The sequence below is a fragment of the Camelina sativa genome, chromosome 18, assembly GCF_030686135.1.
Source record: "Camelina sativa cultivar CO46 ecotype springtype chromosome 18, ASM3068613v1".
In the NCBI taxonomy this organism is placed as follows: Eukaryota; Viridiplantae; Streptophyta; class Magnoliopsida; order Brassicales; family Brassicaceae; genus Camelina; species Camelina sativa.
The window spans coordinates 19,416,829-19,437,288 of record NC_141897.1 but is presented as its reverse complement, the minus strand read 5'-3'; the positions used below and the strand labels follow the sequence as shown (position 1 = coordinate 19,437,288).

The window sequence follows — 20,460 nt, the reverse complement described above, 5'->3', positions numbered from 1 at the left end:
CGTTACCAAAAAATACTCAAACGAATTAAAGTTAAGTGCATACTGATCAAGCAAGTGCTGATCTTCTGCCACTGGTAAACCCGATCCGTTCCATATAAGACTGCAATGTTAACTTCTGTTCCAAGCAAGTGAATGTCTTTGGAACCCTTTGGTTGCTTGGTCCAAATTTTCTTTGTTTAATGCACCAACATTCCTTTTTTTTTTTAATCTATTTTTGGATGCCGAATTGAATTTCAGTGTAGTGGCCTCCGTAGTATAATCAAGGGACTGCGATCGAATGCTTCTGATCAAGAACGGTAATGATTTATTCATGAAAGGTTCTAAACTAAGCGTAACATTAGAGTTACGTCTTTCTTACTAGTTACTATAATCTTAAACTTACACAGGAGTTCTGGTGCATGTAAGCATGTAACGTTAAGCTATTCGTTTTGACGGTTGAATTTACGAGGACGCGAAGTCGGTTCATGGTCTTTGAGCTAGAAAACAGAGAAATGTGATGAATAATTGGAAGAGAATTGAAAAAAAAAAAAAAAAGCAGAGAGCTGAAGCAAAATAGAACAAACAAAGAGATAAGACATAAGAGATCAAACAAAGAGATCTTAGCTATGATTCTCAACAATTTGTCACGATTATTATTAGGCTTTAACGAATTTGGTTTCTTATTTGGAGCAGAGTAGCCTAATTCCGATCACCTCAAGCATACGGTAATGGTAACTTCGACGTACGTGTTAAGACGATGACGAAAACAATGTAAACAATCTCAAACACACGATGCACTTGATGTCAAAAAGTTTTTTTTTTCAAATAAATTTTACATTTTATTCAAAGAAAAGAAATAATTATTTGTATTGAATAAAAAAAATGTGTACAATAGGATGATTAAAACACCATATTTCTCCAAGAGATATTCTAAACAAACAAAAAAAAACCTTTAGCTATCATATCTAATAAACATAACATTAACTAGTAGCAGTCATCGCTCTCATAACACACTTGCTAAAAAAAAAAGAAAGAAATATAACTACAATATATAGAAATCTTCATCAGGGTATCGAAAGCAAGTCCTGATCACTGCCCAGCAGCAATTCTTCAATCCAATCTTCAAACCGTTCATTCTCCATGGCTTCAACCTGCTCATCCACCTTCTCTCCTCCGAGTGCTTCTTTTTTCTGCTGCTCCCAGAAAGAAGAAGATGAAGACGACTCATCATCATGCTGATCATGATTAGTAGAAGTGGAAGCTTCCTCGTGATGATCCTTCTCCTTCTTCTTCTTGGAATTCCTTTTCTTGTGAATCTTGCGCGGGACGACTAGCTCCTGATCAAGCTTATCTTCCACATGATGATCATTCTCCTTCTCCTTCTCCTTCTTCTTCTCCGACCATTTTTTCTTGTGAATCTTGCAGAGGACTGTGTCCTGGAACGTATCAGTAGGTAGCCTAAACTCGTCCATAATCCAGCTTTCGTTGCTTGGAACATCAATAGAAACACTACCGCCGTCTCCTCTCTTCTGCTTCTTGTTCTTGTTCTTGATGGCGCTATGATAAGTAAAGTTTTGCTTTATCCCGATGACCTTCCCTGTTTCCTCGTCGATGATATCTTCTTTCCCATTCGCATTCCAGTTCCCACGGTCAATGCCATCTCCGATGATCTTCCGCTTCGAGTACTTACCACAACCAACCTTCTCTTTAGAGATCTGAGTATTTCTACTGACATAATACCACTCATCTTCCTTCAGGAAAGGATGGTTGGTGTGGTCCAGCAACCATGGCTCCTTGGCATAAACATCTTTCACCACTATAAAGTCTTCCATGGGCTCACCTCTTAGCATTGGTATAAGATAAGAGTTGATAACTTCCGGCCCCGTGGGATCAAAGTGAAGTCCTTCATCCTCTTCGTAGTAGTCGTTCATCCTCTTTGTTCTGTGATTGAACGTAGCTTTAGATTATGATGAGAGAGAGATATGAGAGATTATGAGTTCATGTGTCTTCATATATACTGGTTTAGGTATCCTATAATTCCACGGGTTTCTTTTGTTAACATTATCTCAATATTGTTTTAAAAGTTTTTGTATATATCTCTTAATTTTGTTTTTCTAAACAATATATAAAATTCTATTATTTAAAAAAAAATATTAAGATATATATATCTCAACATTGTTTTATTTTTGTTGTATATATATCTTAATATTGTTTTTAATATTTTGTATGTATATCTTAATATTGTTTTTATTAATAATATAAATTGTTATTATTTTTAAAAAATATTTAGATATATACGAAATTCTAGTTAAAAATAAACTATTCAGTTTTAAGATGACGCAACAAATAAATAAGTTAGTTTTAAATCTATTTGCAACTAATTTCTATAGAACTTTATTGATTTGTTTCCATTAAACACTCATGAAACAATAATATTCTTTCTAACCAAATAAAATATTATTCGTTAGTCTGGTAATTAAATAATTAGTATGTACTCTTAAGGAATTGATATAATTAAATAAACACATGAAAACAACATGCAAGTTTATGAAGCAACTGAAATATGTGCTATCCTATATCTGAGATACTCTCACAACACACATTATCATCCGATGTAAATTACATTTTTAGCGGGGGAAAACCTGTTACTTCCTTTCCAAGCATCAGTTCATACTACAGTTTTGACGATTTGGGAAGAGGACAACATTTTAATAGACGATGCTTGAAATTCTTAAAACCTATAAAGTTTTCATTTTATGTATTTTTGTCCAATATAATTTATATTGGACAATCATAGAATGCAAAAGGCCAAGTTTTTTGTTTGTACTTCTTCTTCTACGTACTTCAAGGGCCACCTCTCCTGGCTTCGACTTGTTCATCTTTCTCTGACGATCAACCGTGTTATCCTCAGTGATGGGTTCTCTTCCGGTGGCAAAACGGAGATGTGGTCAATCATTGAGCATTATTGTCGACACATTGTAAAGATATTGTTTTGAAAACAATATTAAGGTTTTTGGTGTGTGATGATAATGATTGTAGAGAATGGGATAGGTTTGAGTACTGCGTCTATATTATGTTAGTTAGGATCTTTGTGTTTGCTTCTCGTGAAAATAATTATATATCTGGCAATGTCACTGGAGTTTCCTTTTTTGCTTTTTACACTAAAAATAGTAATGGAGTTTCCTTTTCTTCATCAGTTATTTAAAACCAAATCTTACCGTTATGGATGCTTCTTAAATTTCCAAAGCGATTTAATTTACAAACATTTGGTTTACTAATTAATTTGGGCTTTTAGTCATCGGATGACCACAAATAATCTCCATACGTTACAGAAATTTCAAAGCCCATGACTTTGCCATTTTCTTATTTTGGTGGCTGGGAGAGAATTTAGTCAATTTTAACTGACCATATTTGTTTTGAGAAAAAAGCTTAAAAATACTTGATTTATTTTTTATTTGGAAGTTTAATACCTCATGTTAATTTATTATACCAAAAATACTTCATTTAATTATTGTTGAATAAAAAATACTTGATCTTTGTATTATTGGTAGATTCATACCTCTAACTTAACATCTGTTAACGGGTGTAACGGAATCATTTGATGATGTTTAAAGTTTTAATTAAAGTTTTAGTAGATATATATTATATAGACAGTTATGGTACGAGTTATGTTAGCGTGGTCTGGTGGTAATGGTTGGGAATATCCTCACACCATGTGCGGGTTCGATACACATCAAAAACAGATTTTTTTTCCCGGTTTAACCTCTCTCTCGTGTCTTGTCGGTGATGAGCAATAACATCTTCGTTGCAGTACTTCGGCGCGGCGAGGACTGAGTTGCGGCCGAGATCTGTGGCGGCGAGTTTAGCGATGTCGTCGACGAGGATCAGATCGAAGTACATGTATACGACGCGGCAGATCGGAGGAGGGAGAAGATCGGTATTCGATGCGGCGGACACAGCGAGGGAGGAGATCGGCGAGATAGCTTCTAGTGTAGTTTAAAAGACAGTCCAGTGCGGAGCGGATTGAGGTGGACAAAAAGATTCGATGAACGAAGATGTTATTGCTCATACATTTTCTTCTGATTCATCATCACCAGCGAGACACGAAGGTTAAACCCAAAAAAAAATTCTGCTTTTAATGTGGATCGAACCCGCATATGGTACGAGGTTAAACCCAATCATTACCATCAGACCACGCTAACATAACTAGTACTATAACTAAATGTACAATATATATCACGTAAAACTTTAATTAAAACTTTTAACACCGTCAAATGATTTTGTTACACCCGCTAACGGATGTTAAGTCAGAAATATGAATCTACCAATAATACAAAGATCAAGTATTTTTTATCCAACAATAATTAAATGAATTATTTTTGTTCAAATAAATTAACATGAAGTATTAAACTTCCAAATAAAAAATAAATGAGATATTTTTAAACTTTTTTCCTTATTTATTTTATCACGCGTTTAACTGATAGTATTACTTAGTTCAGATTTTTTTTCTCGTATATATTCAAAACTGACTTTTGTTATATAGCTGCAGTATATATTAGAGTAAATTAGGGTGGGAAAGTTTCCCACCATGCATAATTAAAGACTAGAAGGGTTATTTTTTCTTCCTTCAATAGGAAAAATTACTTTACATAATAGTATAATACTAGAGAGAAATTGACTCATTATTAATCCCACTAGGTTACTCACCAGAGCAAAAACAACAACAAAAGAATCATGTCCTAAAAGATAAAATTTAGGGATTGATCAAAAAGTATATTCATAAGAGAATAGATGTGTCTATTCAGGTTTTTTTTGGCTGATTTGTTTTGAAATCATATATCTACGAGAAAAAAAGGTCCATATATGTATTTCTTTAATAAAGATTGTTATATTTGTTTATACTTCTTTATATAATAAGATTTCTGTTTAAGCTTGAATACTTTAACATTTCACCCAAACAAAAACAAAACAAAAAGTAAGCGTCTTGCGCTTGACTCTTTAGCAAAGTAGTCGTGACGCGGAGTGGCTAAAGACAAGCAAACTATGAACACCGTGCTTACATTAAAATAGTAATTTCTGATTCGTTTATAACTTGTAGTTTACTCAGCATAATAATCTATACTATAAAAGTTGGTTAACTCTTTCTATTTGAGTGACATATTATCGGTGGAGACAGTGCCACATGTCTATCATCATTAAAAAAAAGTCTAAACTAAAAAAAATAGAAAACATCTTCTATGTTTTTATATATATATATATATATATATATATATATATATATATATATATATATCCCAAAAACAGTTTCAATATTCATATAAGAAATTTAGAGAAGCTTAGAACATGTCCCAAAAAAGTAAATACATCACCAAAAGATAAAAATGCATCAGGAGTGAATTGATATCTCATGGTTTTTGTGGTTTTTAACCATGGTATAAATGTGCTTTTTGAGTATTTTGATTTGTTTTCTAGATTATTTTGTGTATTTATAGGTTTAGGTACTGATTGGCACGGATGGAACACAAAAGAGCTAAAAAAAGATGATTTGGAAGCATTAAGGCTGATCCACAAAGGTCGGAGACGAGTTCAAGGGACCGATGCAACCCAAAACATCGATCGATGCAGCTGCCACAAGCCAATCGGAAGTTTTCTCCACGAGCTTTAGAAGATTTACAAAATTTGCCCAAGTTTCATTTAATTGCAATTAAGGCCCAAGACGTGTTTTAGAGTATTTATAGGATTTTTATGGTCATTGTTTAGACCTAAGTTATTTTCTAGCAATTTTTCTGCCACATTTTGAGAGAGAGAGACCTTAAGAGCTTTTTGAGAGAGACAAGTCAAGACCCTGTTGAAAGAAGCTTTCTAAACTCTTTGTTTTCTCTTTTTGGTTATTATATGATATCTATTTTATTCATGATTTTTGTTTCAATAATCATGTCTGAGTAAATATCTAGTTAGGTTCAGGGTTTTCATAGGGTTTTTATGATCTATTAGATCTGCTGATTTATTAAGATTCTTATTCTTCTGTGATCTTCATCTTAGGTTGTTCTTCATATCAATTCTTGATTGATCACCTATAATTAATACATAGGAAAATAAATTGATATGAGAGTATAATTGATTTTCCTGATTAAACCTTTTGATGAGCAAAATTACTTCTTGCAAAGAGATTTGATTTAGTAATTTTGTGAACAATTTAAACCTGATTTTGAAGCTGATTTTTAACCTAGAATTTTGCAAAGAGATTTGGATTTTCTGGATTTAAATTTAGATAATATTTGCAGTGAGAACTGATTTATTTTACAATTGTGTTTAGAGTTTTAGATCTGATTTTTAATTGATTGAATCCTATTTATTGATTGATTTAATATTTCATAAATTTCTGAAAATTTCCCTGGACCTAGCGTTTTTAATTCCTGAATTTACAACACATTCTGATTCTGTTTTTGCATTGTTTTTAAATTAATATTCTGATTTAGCATAATTAAAAGATTAATAAGTCTATTGTGTGATCTAGAGTCTCTGTAGATTCGACCCCTAGAGTATTACAATTGCAAGGTTGTTAGTACCATTAAGGTATTACAATTTGAGCATATCATGAATCAAAGAGCCACTTCTTCTTCTTGACGTAAACCATGAATATATCGACTTATGGTTTAGGCATTACAATTTTGTTAATAGTTTGAAGAGTTGCAGTAATGATCGAGATATTTCTTAATATTGTAGAGAAATTCATGAAAGTTTGTCCCAAAAGAAATAAAATTTTATATATGATGAAGATTAGACTTTTGTTCACTATCAAATGGAAGTAATTGAATTAAACTGTAGAATGTTAGTTAGAAAAATACAAAGACAAATAAGAAGAGGGTTTTCATATTCTAATATTTAAAAGTTGTCAAAAATAAAATTAAATGAAATTCTTATGAAAAAAAATTTAAAGATATATTAAAAAATAGAAGAGCTAACATAAAGATAAAGTGTCTATTTTAATTATATCTATTAAAGAGTTAACCAAACTGCAATTCTTGATAAAAGAAAATGTTAGTGTTTTATAGTATATAATTGAGAAGTGAAGATATCTAAATATTTAAACTGCTTTTAAATGAATGTAAAATTTATTCAATTAAAAAACTCTTTGTTACAAAATATGCAATCTATGTGAAGTATTAAAAAAAATCAATGTCAAAAATATATTTGTAAAAAGATTTCATGAAAAACAAAGATTAATAAAAAGAAATAAATTAATACTAATAACACAACTGTTTAAAAAATGGCAAGCCCTATGCGCGCGGCTATTCATCTAGTAATAGAATAAAATATACTATGCCAAATGCTCTTTTCTGTCATAACATTATGAGATACTGATATTTATTGTATTTTGCCGAATGAACTTTCTGCGACAAGCTTAAGTGACCCTTTGGACATTTAAGATATGGTATCTTTTCCTTTTCATTTCGCTTTTTAAAACCCCATCTCACTTTTAATGTTGAGTGGGAGAAAAAAACAAAAGTGTAAAACTATACATGCATTTTTATAAAGAAAAATTGTTGGATTACATACATGTATTTAAAAGTTGAAAATATTGTTGAATGTTAGATAAACTACTAGTACTCGTGCACACGCACACGTGACATTCCTTTCTAAGGCTTAAGTTAGTGTTTTACTTTTTCTAATGAATTTTTTGGTAGTTATAAAACTACTTTATATATATGATTTTTTTTATCTGATTATTAATCTCATTTCATTTTGTATGTAATTAATGTTTTAGTAACATGCATGTTAACGACTCTGTAAACTAGAATTCATCTCGCAAAACCCTAAGTTTTAACAAATCGATTAAGTAATTCCTCGTCGGTGGATGGGAAAATAGTAGAGTTTGCAAACTTGATTGTGTTTTACGTATTTAGTTATTACTAGTTGCTAACTAAGAGAAGAAAGCGATTCCTCTTTTGTCTCTTGTCTTTTTAATTTTATTTTATTACTCGATCTTTACTTTAATACATCTTTTGTTGGTTGCTTTGTTTTGCTTATGATGAATATCCACTCAAAATAATAAAGGACTTTCGTCTTTCTTTGGTGGTGGTGTCCCAAGGAATGGTGATTTCATCTTATACGAAAAGTAGCTACATTTCAATCTTCCATCATCAATGCCAATAATTAGATTACAAATTCATACATAACCAATGAACATAAACCGAGCACTCGAAATATTACTACTTTTTAAAATGAGTACAAAAAAATGGCTGATGTTAATGTCTATGCAAATATGGCACAGCGAAATCGAAGTATTTGATTTTAAAAACGATTGCCACTATCTAAAAGACATTATTATTGGTCTTGTAAGACAATAATATATATATATATAGTGACATATTAAAATTATAAAAGTCTCCGTGTAATTATGATCAATACAAGAAAATTTGTATGTTTTTCACCAGAGCATGACACATTAGCTTCAATACAAGTCTCCATGTTGACACATCATTTAAAATCAAAAGCCAATAGAATTATAACAAATAATACACATCAACATTTTTAACTAGTAATAATCATTTTCTATTCTATGTCACTTTCTCTCTATTGAGAAAATCTAGCCACTCTTCCTTTGTTAGTTGTACAGAGATGTCAGCAAAAGTTAGAAATCGAAAGCTTTCAACTTCTTCCAGTGATGTCTCATCTCGAGTTGTATCGTGTTATGAATCCCCGATTTCAAGCGTTTAAGGCTATGGATGGTTTTAGAAATATATAGTGAATCCAGTTAGAGGAATGGACGATGATTAGACATTACTGGCTTAGGGACTCTAAACTTGAACCTAAAGCCACCTTGAAGAACTTGATCGAGCATGTAGATTGAAGCTAATACAAAGCATAAATATTAAGGAATCATATTTAGGGATGAAGAAGCTTTGTGGCACTCTAACTTCAGAAAATTTGCCTATGGCTACGGCAAAGGCTTACCCTATGATCCCTATGAGAGTGATCTCCACGCTGTCTTCTCACACAGTAAGTGTAGTTTGCGTTTCTGAAGTTTCAGTATCTCTAAATGGGTGTTTCTTATGCCTTTTTGTTTGTACAAATTGTAGATATCATGAAGTTGTTGATGTCAATCTTACTCGAGACAAGAGGACTGGTAAATCAGGGTTTTGCGTCTGCTGCATATGAAGATCAAAGAAATACCACTCTTGTTGTTGGTTATTGAAGCTCTTCTTTTGATGACTCTTGCACATTGTTTTTATGTGCATTTAGGTGTTGTAATTTATTGATTTGAATGGAGCTGAAGTGTTGGCGCAGGTCATTAGTATGGATAACCATTGTGGTAAATATGTTAAGTGGAAAGAAGCTGATGAAGAGTATGCAGAGCTTTTGAAGGGGGAGAGTGTACTCGTTGGGTTTCTTGCATCGTGTTTACATGCAATCGATCTTGAATAAACCCTTTTATGTCGTGAGGTTCACTAAGAAGCAATAACTTGGATTCTAAATAAAGATGGACATCCTCATTCACACGCAAACAATTTGTACTTCTCCACAAACATTCGTAATTAGAAGTTTTGACAGTTCTTCACGATAATTCAATCAAACTTAAAAGCTAATTCAGTATCATCAATTCCAAAAGCTAATTGGCCTGAGCTACTAGTACTTTTTAATGAACAATTCTAAAGACTATGAGATTGGACAAGTGAATTATTCAACAATTTCGAATTTTTTTTGGAGAATATATCGCTTATCCTGTTTTGGAAATGAGAATCTGAGCAAATCTCTGTTTTTGAGTGGGTTTGTATATATTACACTATTACAACATAACTCTGTAAATGAATGACCGTAAGCAAAACCTTTAAATGAGCCAGAATTTTGAGTGTGGGCTTTAGCAACGAAGCTCATTCAGTTAATTACACAACAACGTTGCTTGAGTTAAATGTTAGCGTGTGTGGCACACTAGCCATGGAACTTTTGTTGCTCGTCTAACTTATAAGTTGTAAGTCGTAACTCGTCAAAGTTAATCGGAAAAAGAAGAAAAAAGCTCTCTCTCACTCTAAGATCTAAGAGAGTGAAAAACTTCTCAGTTAGAAAAACCATCCGATTTTATAATATATTTTTCTTTCGAATTATATTTTCGGTTTGGTATTTTTTTGGTTTTTTCGTTTGTTTAGTAAAAATAAATTGTTTGTCTATTGTTTAATTAAATTAATAAGAAAATATAATAATGAAAAGAATAAAAACACAAAAATAGTCAAGTAGATAATAATTTGTATTGATATTTTTCAAAAACTTTATTAATTAGACTATTTGATATCAAACAACTTATATTAAATTATGATTTTAAAAATATAGTAAAATACAAAATAAAAATTTTATAAAAAAAAATATAAAAGTAATCTCACAGCGTAGCGCGAATTTAACCTAGTACTTTATAAATTATACTAGTCACCTTGATCGCTAGTAGGAAAGGAGTAATTAACAATAAATATTTCACGTAATGTGGTTTAGATACAGTAGATTTTTATATTATACAGATTAATACTACTACGTTACAATACATTAAAAGAAAAAACGATCAATATAAGTTTTTTCTTGGAAACTAAAGTCTCTCTGATCTTGAGCTGCCTCAGTGGACCCATAGTATATAATCTATGAAAATCAATCCCACGATCGACCCACCCAACAGAGGGGCCATTTATATTATAATCTACACACACAAAGAACATCATTATATATATAGTTTTCTAACCAAACAACAATATTAGTGGTAAAATGAAAATAGACCACACGAATACACCACGATTGCATTTATTTTGGTGCAGCTCTCGTCTATAAAAGATTTCTCTAGAACCAGAGGAAATATACTCTACATTGTTAGTACCGTTTTGAATTCCTTTACATCAAAACTATATATGTATTAAAAGTGAAATAATGAGATGCGTGCTAGATCTACAGACTTGTATGACAAATTTGTATATGCGATGCTTAACAGAGAGATGAAAGGATAGTGAAGATACGACACAAGAGATTTGTTAACGGGGTTCGGATAACCTACATCCCCGGGACCAAGTCCAGAATCATTCACTAGAATTAGAACGCAAAAGTCACATTTGCCAATGGTATCTAGCACACACTTGTGCCTACCACTCTAATCTACATGAACTAAAGGAACCACCACTCTTTGTCTTTTCCGACGAGTGTGAACCTCTACAAAAACCACCAGCAGATTCTCTATCTTACTGGTGGGACAACACCACACACAACATGTGTGCTTCTCTCAATTTTAGGTCTAGGGTGCGTCAGCTTCTCTTTGTTACCACCTCTTCCTTTTATACTTCTTAGAGTTCTTCACAAACCCTAGGTTTCACAAGCTTCTTCCTCTTGTCTTCTGGGTAAAAGCTTGTTCTCTTTTTGTCAACTTGACCCATACCTTTGTTCTTGTCGTACCTAACACAAGCATGCTTCTCTGACACAGCCGTTCCACTGTTTGCTGCAACTTGACGCTTTTCCGCTCTGTTGCACTACACAACCTCTTCACGAGGTTTACCTTGTTTCCAGCTCTGTTGCATTACACAACCATTAAACATGTCTGCTCTGTTTCCACCTTTGTTGTACTTCAGGTTTACTCAACTGCTATATATCTTTGCTCTGTTATAGTTGCTCATTTCTTTCTGCTCTGATGTGCTTTCAGGTTCCTCAGCTGATTAAGAATATCTTGGCTGAGTTTTCACTTCTTGGATCTTCACAATAAGACTCCAAGGTTCAGCATGTCACTTCATTCCATGTGACTTCACATTGAGCTGTCTTGGCTGTGGTAGATTCTCTGATTCTCTATCTGAGGAATCATTGCGTCTGTGTCTGTAGCTGGTTACACATGCTCCAGCTTGTTCAGTGCTTATGTGTCTGAACATGAGTTCGTATCAGACTTGTTCACTGCAACGTTCACTGAATCTGTGTCTGTACTCTTAGTGTATCAAGTTTACCCATTGCTTCTTGATCATCTCTCTTGAGTCTTATAACCAGTAACAACAACAATATATCTTCAAAAGCATCTCTATTCTTTTAAAAAAAATACAGTAACTCTATATGGAGTTAGATTTTACTTCAACCTTACTCTATGTTGAAGTAAAAAAATAGAGTAACTCTATTTTGGAGTTGGATTTTACTTTAATCCTACTCTATTTTGAAGTAAAAAAAATAGAGATTTCTAAATTGTAGTGTAAAATAAAAATAAAGGTTTCCAAATATATAAAAAATGAAGATATCTATTTTGGAGATAAAAATGAAAATGAGTTAAAGCAAAATTGACTCCAAACTCCGTTATAAAAAAAAAATGGAGATGAATTGGAGATGGTCTTGAACATATAACTAATGAGACAATTATATAAGTAGCGAAGTTTTTTTAAATATAAAAATAAATATATTGGGGGTATTTCAAATTATATTAACTTTTTGTTTTTAAACTGATGTAAATCATGTGATTAGAAATCATTGTCTTACAATTTCATAAGTAGTTAATAAGAACATGTAAAGTAGTCATTATAAAAATTATGAAAAAATAATTTTAGTGTTGACATTATTAGATTTTGTCAGATTTTTGGGTTAATAAGAACACGTAAACATGTGGAATATTAAACACATTGTAGGGACAATCTGACATAAACCATTCCCGCGCCTTGCTCGATGTACATATTACTTACAATATTTGAGATGATATCTCGACCGTTCGATTTCACTCCTTTCCTTTTTATTCTTCACCGTCCGATTATCTTCTCTCCCAGTCACAATCTCTCTCTAGCTTTTTAATATTTTTATTATTATGTTATGAATCCACGTTACGCACGAGTTTATTTAATATATTTTGATGAAAATTATATATAATTAAGTACAGTAATAAAATATTTTATTATAAAAAAAATTAAATTAGTATTAAGGAAAAAATTAAATTTCAGATACACAATTTTTAAAAATATAAAAATCAGTTATGTTATAAAATCAAATATGATAAAAAAAAATCATAAATTTAACTCGACGTCGAGGCGAGACGAATCAAGCTGATGACCTCACATATTCTAAATCATTTCTTTGACCACCAAAAAAACCAAAGAATTTTATCATCATGAATTTAACTTGTTTTCATATTTAATTGATCACTACCACTTATATTTTCATGTTTTTTTATTCAATGTTTTCTTATTCTTCATATTTTTTCTTTTCATTTTCAATGTCAAATTTTTTGGTAATTGTCATCGTTACTTTTACCGTCTGGTTATTTGTTATACTATTTTTCTTCTTCTTCCTCGTCAATTTCTTCACATTATTCCAATGAAAAACATTTTTTTAAGACTACCACACAACTTGTTAAACCATCAAACTCCAAGAACAAAATCATTTCTTTTCTCATAAAAATAAAAAATAAGATAAAAAATAAAAAATTAATGAAAGAATATCAACTCATCTACAAAATCATAAACAAAAATATGTTTTACAGCTCATAAGAAATAAAAAGCACAAACGTAGATAAATAAGATAATTTTTGTATTACCTGAATATTTATAATATTTTTAACTTTTAAAAGGTTTCGAAATATAAAATTTGAACCTTTTAAAAAGTTTCAATATTTATAATATTTTAAACTTTTAAAATTTAAAAATTATAATATTTAAAAACTTTTTAAAAGTTAAGAACTTTTAAAAGTTTTCATATTTATAATATTTAAACTTTAAAAAAATTTAAATATTATAATATATTTTTTGAAACTTTTTAAAGTTTTAATTTGATCAAATAAAAACCGGATCAAACCGAATAAAACTTTTAAACTTGGACGCTTGATAAATCAAGCTTTCCTGCTCATTCGTTGTTGGAAGTATATTAATCTTATTTATATTGCTTTTGAACCATCGTCTAAAAACTTTTTAGCCGATATGGGATATTATACATAGTTCTTTTATTTTTATAAATTTAAAATTTTTCCTTTTTCTAAAAGTTCTGTAAATTTATAAAATGTTAATGAATGATATGTCAAATCCTAATAGGTTGTTTAAAATAATTCTTAATAAATAAAATTTTGGAAATTTTTAAAAAATATTAATTGGTGAGATGTGTAATCACTATTGCTGGTTTTAAACTTTAGGTGGATGGTTTAAAGAGCTTATAGCTCCTAGTTTTCATTAGTATAGATTATGTTAATCGATCACACACTACTTCTCTCTGCTTTTTTGGATCTTCACTTTTTGCTGCTGCTGATTCACTCACTCTCCTAGTAACCTCTTTTGGACTCTCTCTGTCTCTCTCAGTATCTTCTTCGTCGAGTAGCGTCGGTTCTGCATATTCTCTTCGTCCGTTGAGGTAATTTCCCTTCTGATTTCTCCGATTTGACTCTTGAGATTTTTCTCGGGAAAGTTTCTTCGTCGCTCTGGATTTGGTAGAAAACGTTGCCGTTTTGTTGAGCTAAGAAAAACACACTCGAGTGCCGTTTCTTTTCTACTACGGTTTTATGCTTATTTATGAAGAATCTAGTTAAAATCTTCCGTTTCGATTTCGATTTAAATAGGTACCTGATCAGTTTTCGATTTTTTTTAGAACAATATATTTGTATTCGATTCCTCCTCCGTTGTCTGCTTCCGATTTTGGTTGATTTCGGAATTTTTCGATTTCTCCCAAATTTTTCCTTGGATCCGTCGAATTTTTTTTGAATCAAATCTGAAATCTGGTATTTGTCGTATATACTCAGTTGGTATTTGTGGGATATGGTTCTTCATAAATGCACGGACGCATCATTCAGCTGTTTCTCCGGGAAAAAAATTAATAGGGGACCTATCAATATCATGATGAGTATATACTGTATTTTTTTTAGCATTATCGAAACATCTTTTTGATAAACTTACAATACTAAATCATTGTTGTTATCTTCTTCTTCCTGCGTCCATTAGGAGAGGAGGGCCACTTTTTTGTTTGTTTGTTTGTATGTTCTCTCTTTGATGCCGTGATCATTTGAGAAAAAGACCTATCAGAAAACTGCTTTCAATCTACTTTTTTCTTGATGTGATTGATTTTTTTTTTTTTTTTTTTTTTTTTTTTTTTTTTGTGGTGTTTCAGGGATGTTTATGTAAGTTGGATTGATGTGAATCGTTCTGTGACTATGGAATGTCGTTTGGAGAAGAAGCGTTTTTCTGGTGGTACTAAGCCTTTGAAAACTCGTGTGAAACAACAATGTCTGGAGGAGGAGGAGGATGAGAGTCATGAGCTTGTCAAGTATATGTCCAAGCTACCTGTTTTCTTGGAGAGAGCTGAAACCTCTCAAGAGAAGCTATTGAGTGTTGGTGTTCTTGATTGGGGGCGTTTGGAGAAGTGGCAGCATAGTCATAACAGGGTTCCCATGAAGACTAGGTTCCCTTTGGTTCACCACCACCAAACAGATGCTTTGTTGGCTCAGCCTAGAGATGCGTCATCATCATCTGCTGGTCCCAGTAAAGTGCATAACCGTAGTTCTGCTTGTCGGACGAAACATCGTAGTAGCTCACAGCAGAGCAATGTTATGTCGAATTCGGTTGAGAATACTTTAAGGAGAAAGAAACACGAAGATCGTAGATGTTTGAGCATACCAGATGACCAGCTTGGTCCAAACACTGATGATGCACAAGGATTAGATGGATGTGAAGAGAAAGATCTGAAAGGGAAGATAGACTCACAAAATGTGGCTGGCTTGAACATGGAGGTGAGATCAAAGGCTGATAGTAACAGGCGTAGGAAGAGTGAAAAGAACTTGCACGAAAGAAACCGAAATCATCACGATGGAGAACTTGGTCGAAAGCAGCAAGGAGAGGCTAAAACCTGCAAGAGGAGTTCCACTAGAAAAGTCCGGGTTGTTCACGGTGTTGAAGGAGATTACTGTACGCAACATTCTTTACCTTTGCCATGTAATGCTGATGGCTGCTTGGCAAAGAGTACAGTTGGCTCCACTGATGCGGACCAGAACAAGGTTTCAGTTGAAATATCTCAGTGCGTGCCGCTCTCAGTAAAAGCAAGGAATACATCTTCCAAAGGTAAAATTGCAGAAGACAGAGCATCATCTCTGTTATCTGTGAAACATTGTAATGATGGATCTTCCCAGAGACGAGATTCAAAGTCGCATAAAGGCGCATCTGAAAAGGGGAGAAGTATATCGCCTTTTCAGCGGCTTAGCTTCGGTATGGGTAAAGCCAGCAAAACTAACAGTGAAGGAGTTGCTGTTCCCACAACCCAGCTAGACTCTATGACTAACTCCAAGAAGATAGATTCACAAAATGTGGCACTATTATCTGACGTTGACGGCTCAGATTGCAGCAAGCCCAGTGCAAAAGATGCAACCACGACAAGCCATTTAAGAAGGTTGCTAGAACCTCTATTGAAGCCTCGAGCAACTCACTCTGGCAATTCCGTGGAGGGGACTAGAGGTCAAGGCGTACAAAGAATAAAAATGGGTATCAGGGGTTGCAAATCAGTAAATATCAATGATTCAGCTCACGAGAAGAAGTTAGGATCATCCATAGTTCGAGCTGTTCTGCGAGTATCAGTTAAGAACAATCAACCACTCTTTACATTTGCAGTGAACAAAGAAACCGACATTATTGCGGCCACCCAAAAGAAAATGGGAAGCTCGGAGGAAGGTGAATGTACCAGTGTTTATACTTTGTTCTCTATTAAAGACCATAAGAAAAATAGTGGGTGGTTAAACCAAAGAGGCAGTGGCCAAACACATGGTATCATCTCTAATGTTGTTGCCCAAATGCGGGTTTCGAGCTCTTTGCCTTCTGGTTCCATCAGAGAGTTTGTTCTCTTCTCTGTAGAACTTGATCAAGAGAGCACGGAAAAGTCTGATCTGCAATTAAAAAATGAGCTAGCTGCGATCATCGTGAAGATGCCAAGATGGTGTCACAGGAGGGCATCACTAAATACCGTTCAAGATCATAATGCACTCAATGAAGAGCTTGAGGATCACATCAAAGACAGGTTTTTTGACCAAGACATTAGTGCTACGGTCATACTTCAAAGCGGTGTTCATAGTATGCCTCAGAAAGGAGGGCCATCATCTTTGATCCAGCGATGGAGAACAGGTGGTTCTTGCGATTGTGGAGGTTGGGATATGGGCTGCAATCTCAGAATTCTTACAAATCAGCACAACTTATCCTACGAGAACTCGACAACATCAAACTCACCAGCCTCTTCAAACCTATTCGAGCTTTTCTTTCTGGTGCAGATTCTCTACTTAGTCCCAAATCCAATCTCCTTTTTTTCTTTCTCTCTTCCAAATCAAAACCAAAAAGATTTCACCATCACATTTCTATATTTCTTTTCAGGGAGAACAACCGGAGGAACATCCGTTCTTGAGCTTTAAACCGATCAAAGAAGGGATATATTCAGTTGTGTATAATCCATCCCTTTCACAATTGCAAGCTTTCTCCATATGTATGGCACTTGCAGAGAGTAGGAAAATGTCAGAGATCACCCGTGAGCACAAAAGCTCGTGTGATGAACATAAAGCTAGAGCAAAAACCGTGTTAGTCCCGGACCAAGATTCAAACCCTAATGGCAACACCGTCGGGTATCAACCACCCCTCTCGCCTGTTGGGCGGGTCTGAAGTTTGTATTTTTACTTCACACCCAAATTTTTACTTGCAGGTATTTGATCATATTATTAGTGTTAAGCCTTAAGGTAAAATAGTTGCAGGAAATAAGAAAGCAGCAAGAATATATCTTTAAAGTAGTTAGTCTAATGATCTTCCCAACTCTGAAGTGTGAATATTTTTTATATCGTATCTCCTCCATATATAATACTTTCATCAAGCTGAAAAAGTATTTGGTTCCTTTTCTGAGACTACAGGGGTCTTAACTATTTATAGGGGCCTTTTTTTTGTTTATCTTTCCTTGTGATCAATTGTTATGATGAATTGGATTCATAAGAAGAGGGTTTTTGAACCTGGCCCAGCTGATCAGACAAGTTCTATAGCCAAGTCATAGTTTTTGCATAAAACTGAGTTTTGATAAATTCCTCTTTTTGAATTCAGTCTTTAAAAGTGAAAAAGATTTTTAGTTATAAGAAAACAATAAAAAGTGTTCCCATCGTTCACGTGAAGTTGTTGTTTTTTTTGGTCACAAAGACAGTGAGGAACAGAGTGGATTGTATAGCTTTATGCACTTTGAGCTCATACAACAAGCAACATGGTAGACCCATCAATATCCAATTTGGCATATGCCCAAAATAAAATATATAAAGAATCACATAATTGAGAAGTTTATCCGAGATTACACCAAACGAAATTTTCTTTGTCGAAATGATTACGATTTTAGAAAATGATCTTTTGCATTTGTTAACATGCTACATAAATGTCTGTAGAAAACAATAAGTTTATGATATAACTCAAACAGTAGAAACAGTATGAATGGTTGGAGCGGTTGGGGCGCACAAATCTGTATACAGATTGGACCACTTTTTATTTACCATTCAGCAAATGTAGTCCGCAGTGGTGTGGTCCAAATAAAGCAGAGACAAGATCGCAGCGGACCAACTGCAGACCGCTTTTGTATACAAATAGAGTTGGTACGCAGTGGTCTGTAGTCCGCCTTAAAAATGGAGTGATCTATACCGCATATGGATTTGGCCGCCCTGACCGCAGTTACCATTCAAACCGTAAGTTTTTCCAAAAATAAAAAACAGTAAAAACAATAAAACCTACAATAATTGATTATCAATATTTGTTAAAATGATAGCTCTCACAATTTTGTTCTAAAAGTGGTATATAATATTTATTTTGTACCACAATTATTGTGTCACGTTAAAGTTATGTATTTACTTGGCCAATGTGTTACGAACATCTATTTAGATGATAGTTTTTACATAGAAATCCTTCAAACTCCATCATCGCACGTATTTGCATATGTATATTCTTATAAAACATATTTCAGATTCTCTTTTAGTTTTTACTAGCTCTTGTTGTAAATAAGACTACTGAATTATTGTAATCATACTATAGTTCATTTCTACGTGGCTGCACGTGTTCGTTACAAAGCGGATAGTTTGAATGTGGTTATGAACAAGTAATGTTTTCTCTTGTAACTCGACATTAAGTGGACCAACACTATCCATATATATATGTAACTTACAAACACTTTTTTTTCCGAAGGTGAGGCGTAGTTATAAATATCTTATACAGTATCCGTTTTTGTTTTTGTCTATCGAATACCTTTTTATTGTGTAATAATTGGTCTTTTGTCAAAATCCTAGTGTCTACATAAGATTTTAACCAAAAAAAAACATAATTATATATTGTAGTATTTAGGGCCAAGAAATTTGATATGTAATTGATTTTTTTTTTTAATCTCAAAATATATAATAATATGGTAGTTGCAAAAATCGTGTTTTGCAGGTTGAGTAGTGTTCTTAAAAATTATGAGAGCACCACTCAACTTCCCTGTATAATGGAGAATAATGACTTAAGTTTATCCCATTATGTAAGTTGCTTCTAAATATGTAAAAACTAAGGTTTTATCTTTCCATAATATGAATTAAAGACATGGAGCAATTCACCTATTGAAAATTTGAATCATAGATTTTGTTTCAAAGCTTATGATTAGCACCTATTAGGTTTGTTGCGTATAGATATAATATATAGGTACCAAAATTTCGTTAGTGGCTTGGGCATTATATATCTTGAGCCAAGAGTCGAAGCAAAGATTTTAAAACATGCAACCTTCAAAATAACGCTCCATCCAATGTCTATAATAAGAGTATGATGGATCTTCCATTATAGTGGTCCTGAGTTGGTTACTTAAGAGCATCTTAAATTAGGCTAAAATTTGTCCCCCAAAGGACAACAAACATCTCCTTGGCACACGCGTGTAAGTCATCTTCTATTACCACTTTCTTTGCCATATTTATCACCAAGATCCTCTTTGTCTCCACCAACCAACATTAATTGTTCTTATAGAAATAAAATAATTATTTAAACAAACAAAAGTTGTTGTTTCGAATACATATACAAGAAGCTATGGAAAGCTTCGCATATATTGAATTTTATAAGAGAAAAGTGAGCTTTGCGATGTAATAATAAGCCGCATAGTATACAAAAGGTTTTGACTTGCATATAAAATGCTTCTCATGGACTGTTTTTGGGTCACACCGGTCTGCGTCATTTTTAGCTGGAAAGGTTGTTTCGCTTATTGGGTTCAAATGCTCATATATTATAAGTAAAATAAAATAGTTAACATTGTTTTATCAAATAAAGATATGATTTGTTGATCAAAACCCGCATATTTTAATCTTTTAGTGTGTAAAAAACCACACACATAATTAGTTCAAAAGAACATCATATCTTTGGAGGGATTTAATAGAGCTATTACGTAGTTAATCTTTGGAGTAGCCTTATACGTAGTTTAAGGCTACTCCAAAGATTAATCACCTGACTAAAGTATATAGGTAAATATAAATGAGATATCATCAGCTCAGTTAATGCAACTTCTCATAAA

The 20,460-nt window shown here is 33.0% G+C and overlaps 2 protein-coding genes across 2 annotated transcripts; one reads left to right on the top strand and one right to left on the bottom strand.

Moving 5' to 3' along the window:
• Positions 1-990: 990 nt before the first annotated feature.
• Positions 991-1,917, bottom strand: LOC104763568 (NAC domain-containing protein 55-like). The gene has a single exon (XM_010486924.2). The coding sequence runs from the start codon at positions 1,908-1,910 to the stop codon at positions 1,044-1,046; it is 867 nt and encodes a 288-aa protein (XP_010485226.1). The 5' UTR covers positions 1,911-1,917; the 3' UTR covers positions 991-1,043.
• A 12,132-nt stretch (positions 1,918-14,049) lies between these two features.
• Positions 14,050-17,790, top strand: LOC104762012 (uncharacterized). The gene is made up of 3 exons (XM_010485217.2): positions 14,050-14,304; positions 15,055-17,188; positions 17,295-17,790. Exons 2-3 carry the CDS (start codon positions 15,098-15,100, stop codon positions 17,574-17,576), a joined length of 2,373 nt encoding a protein of 790 aa, XP_010483519.1. The 5' UTR covers positions 14,050-14,304; positions 15,055-15,097; the 3' UTR covers positions 17,577-17,790.
• Positions 17,791-20,460: the final 2,670 nt, after the last annotated feature.

What these genes read in the sequence shown, in the direction of transcription:
- LOC104763568 (XM_010486924.2), bottom strand. Translation starts at nt 1,910, where the DNA reads ATGAACGACTACTACGAAGAGGATGAAGGACTTCACTTTGATCCCACG.
- LOC104762012 (XM_010485217.2), top strand. Translation starts at nt 15,098, where the DNA reads ATGGAATGTCGTTTGGAGAAGAAGCGTTTTTCTGGTGGTACTAAGCCT. An exon ending in TATTCGAGCTTTTCTTTCTG is followed by an intron (nt 17,189 to 17,294) that starts GTGCAGATTCTC and finishes ATTTCTTTTCAG; the next exon opens with GGAGAACAACCGGAGGAACA.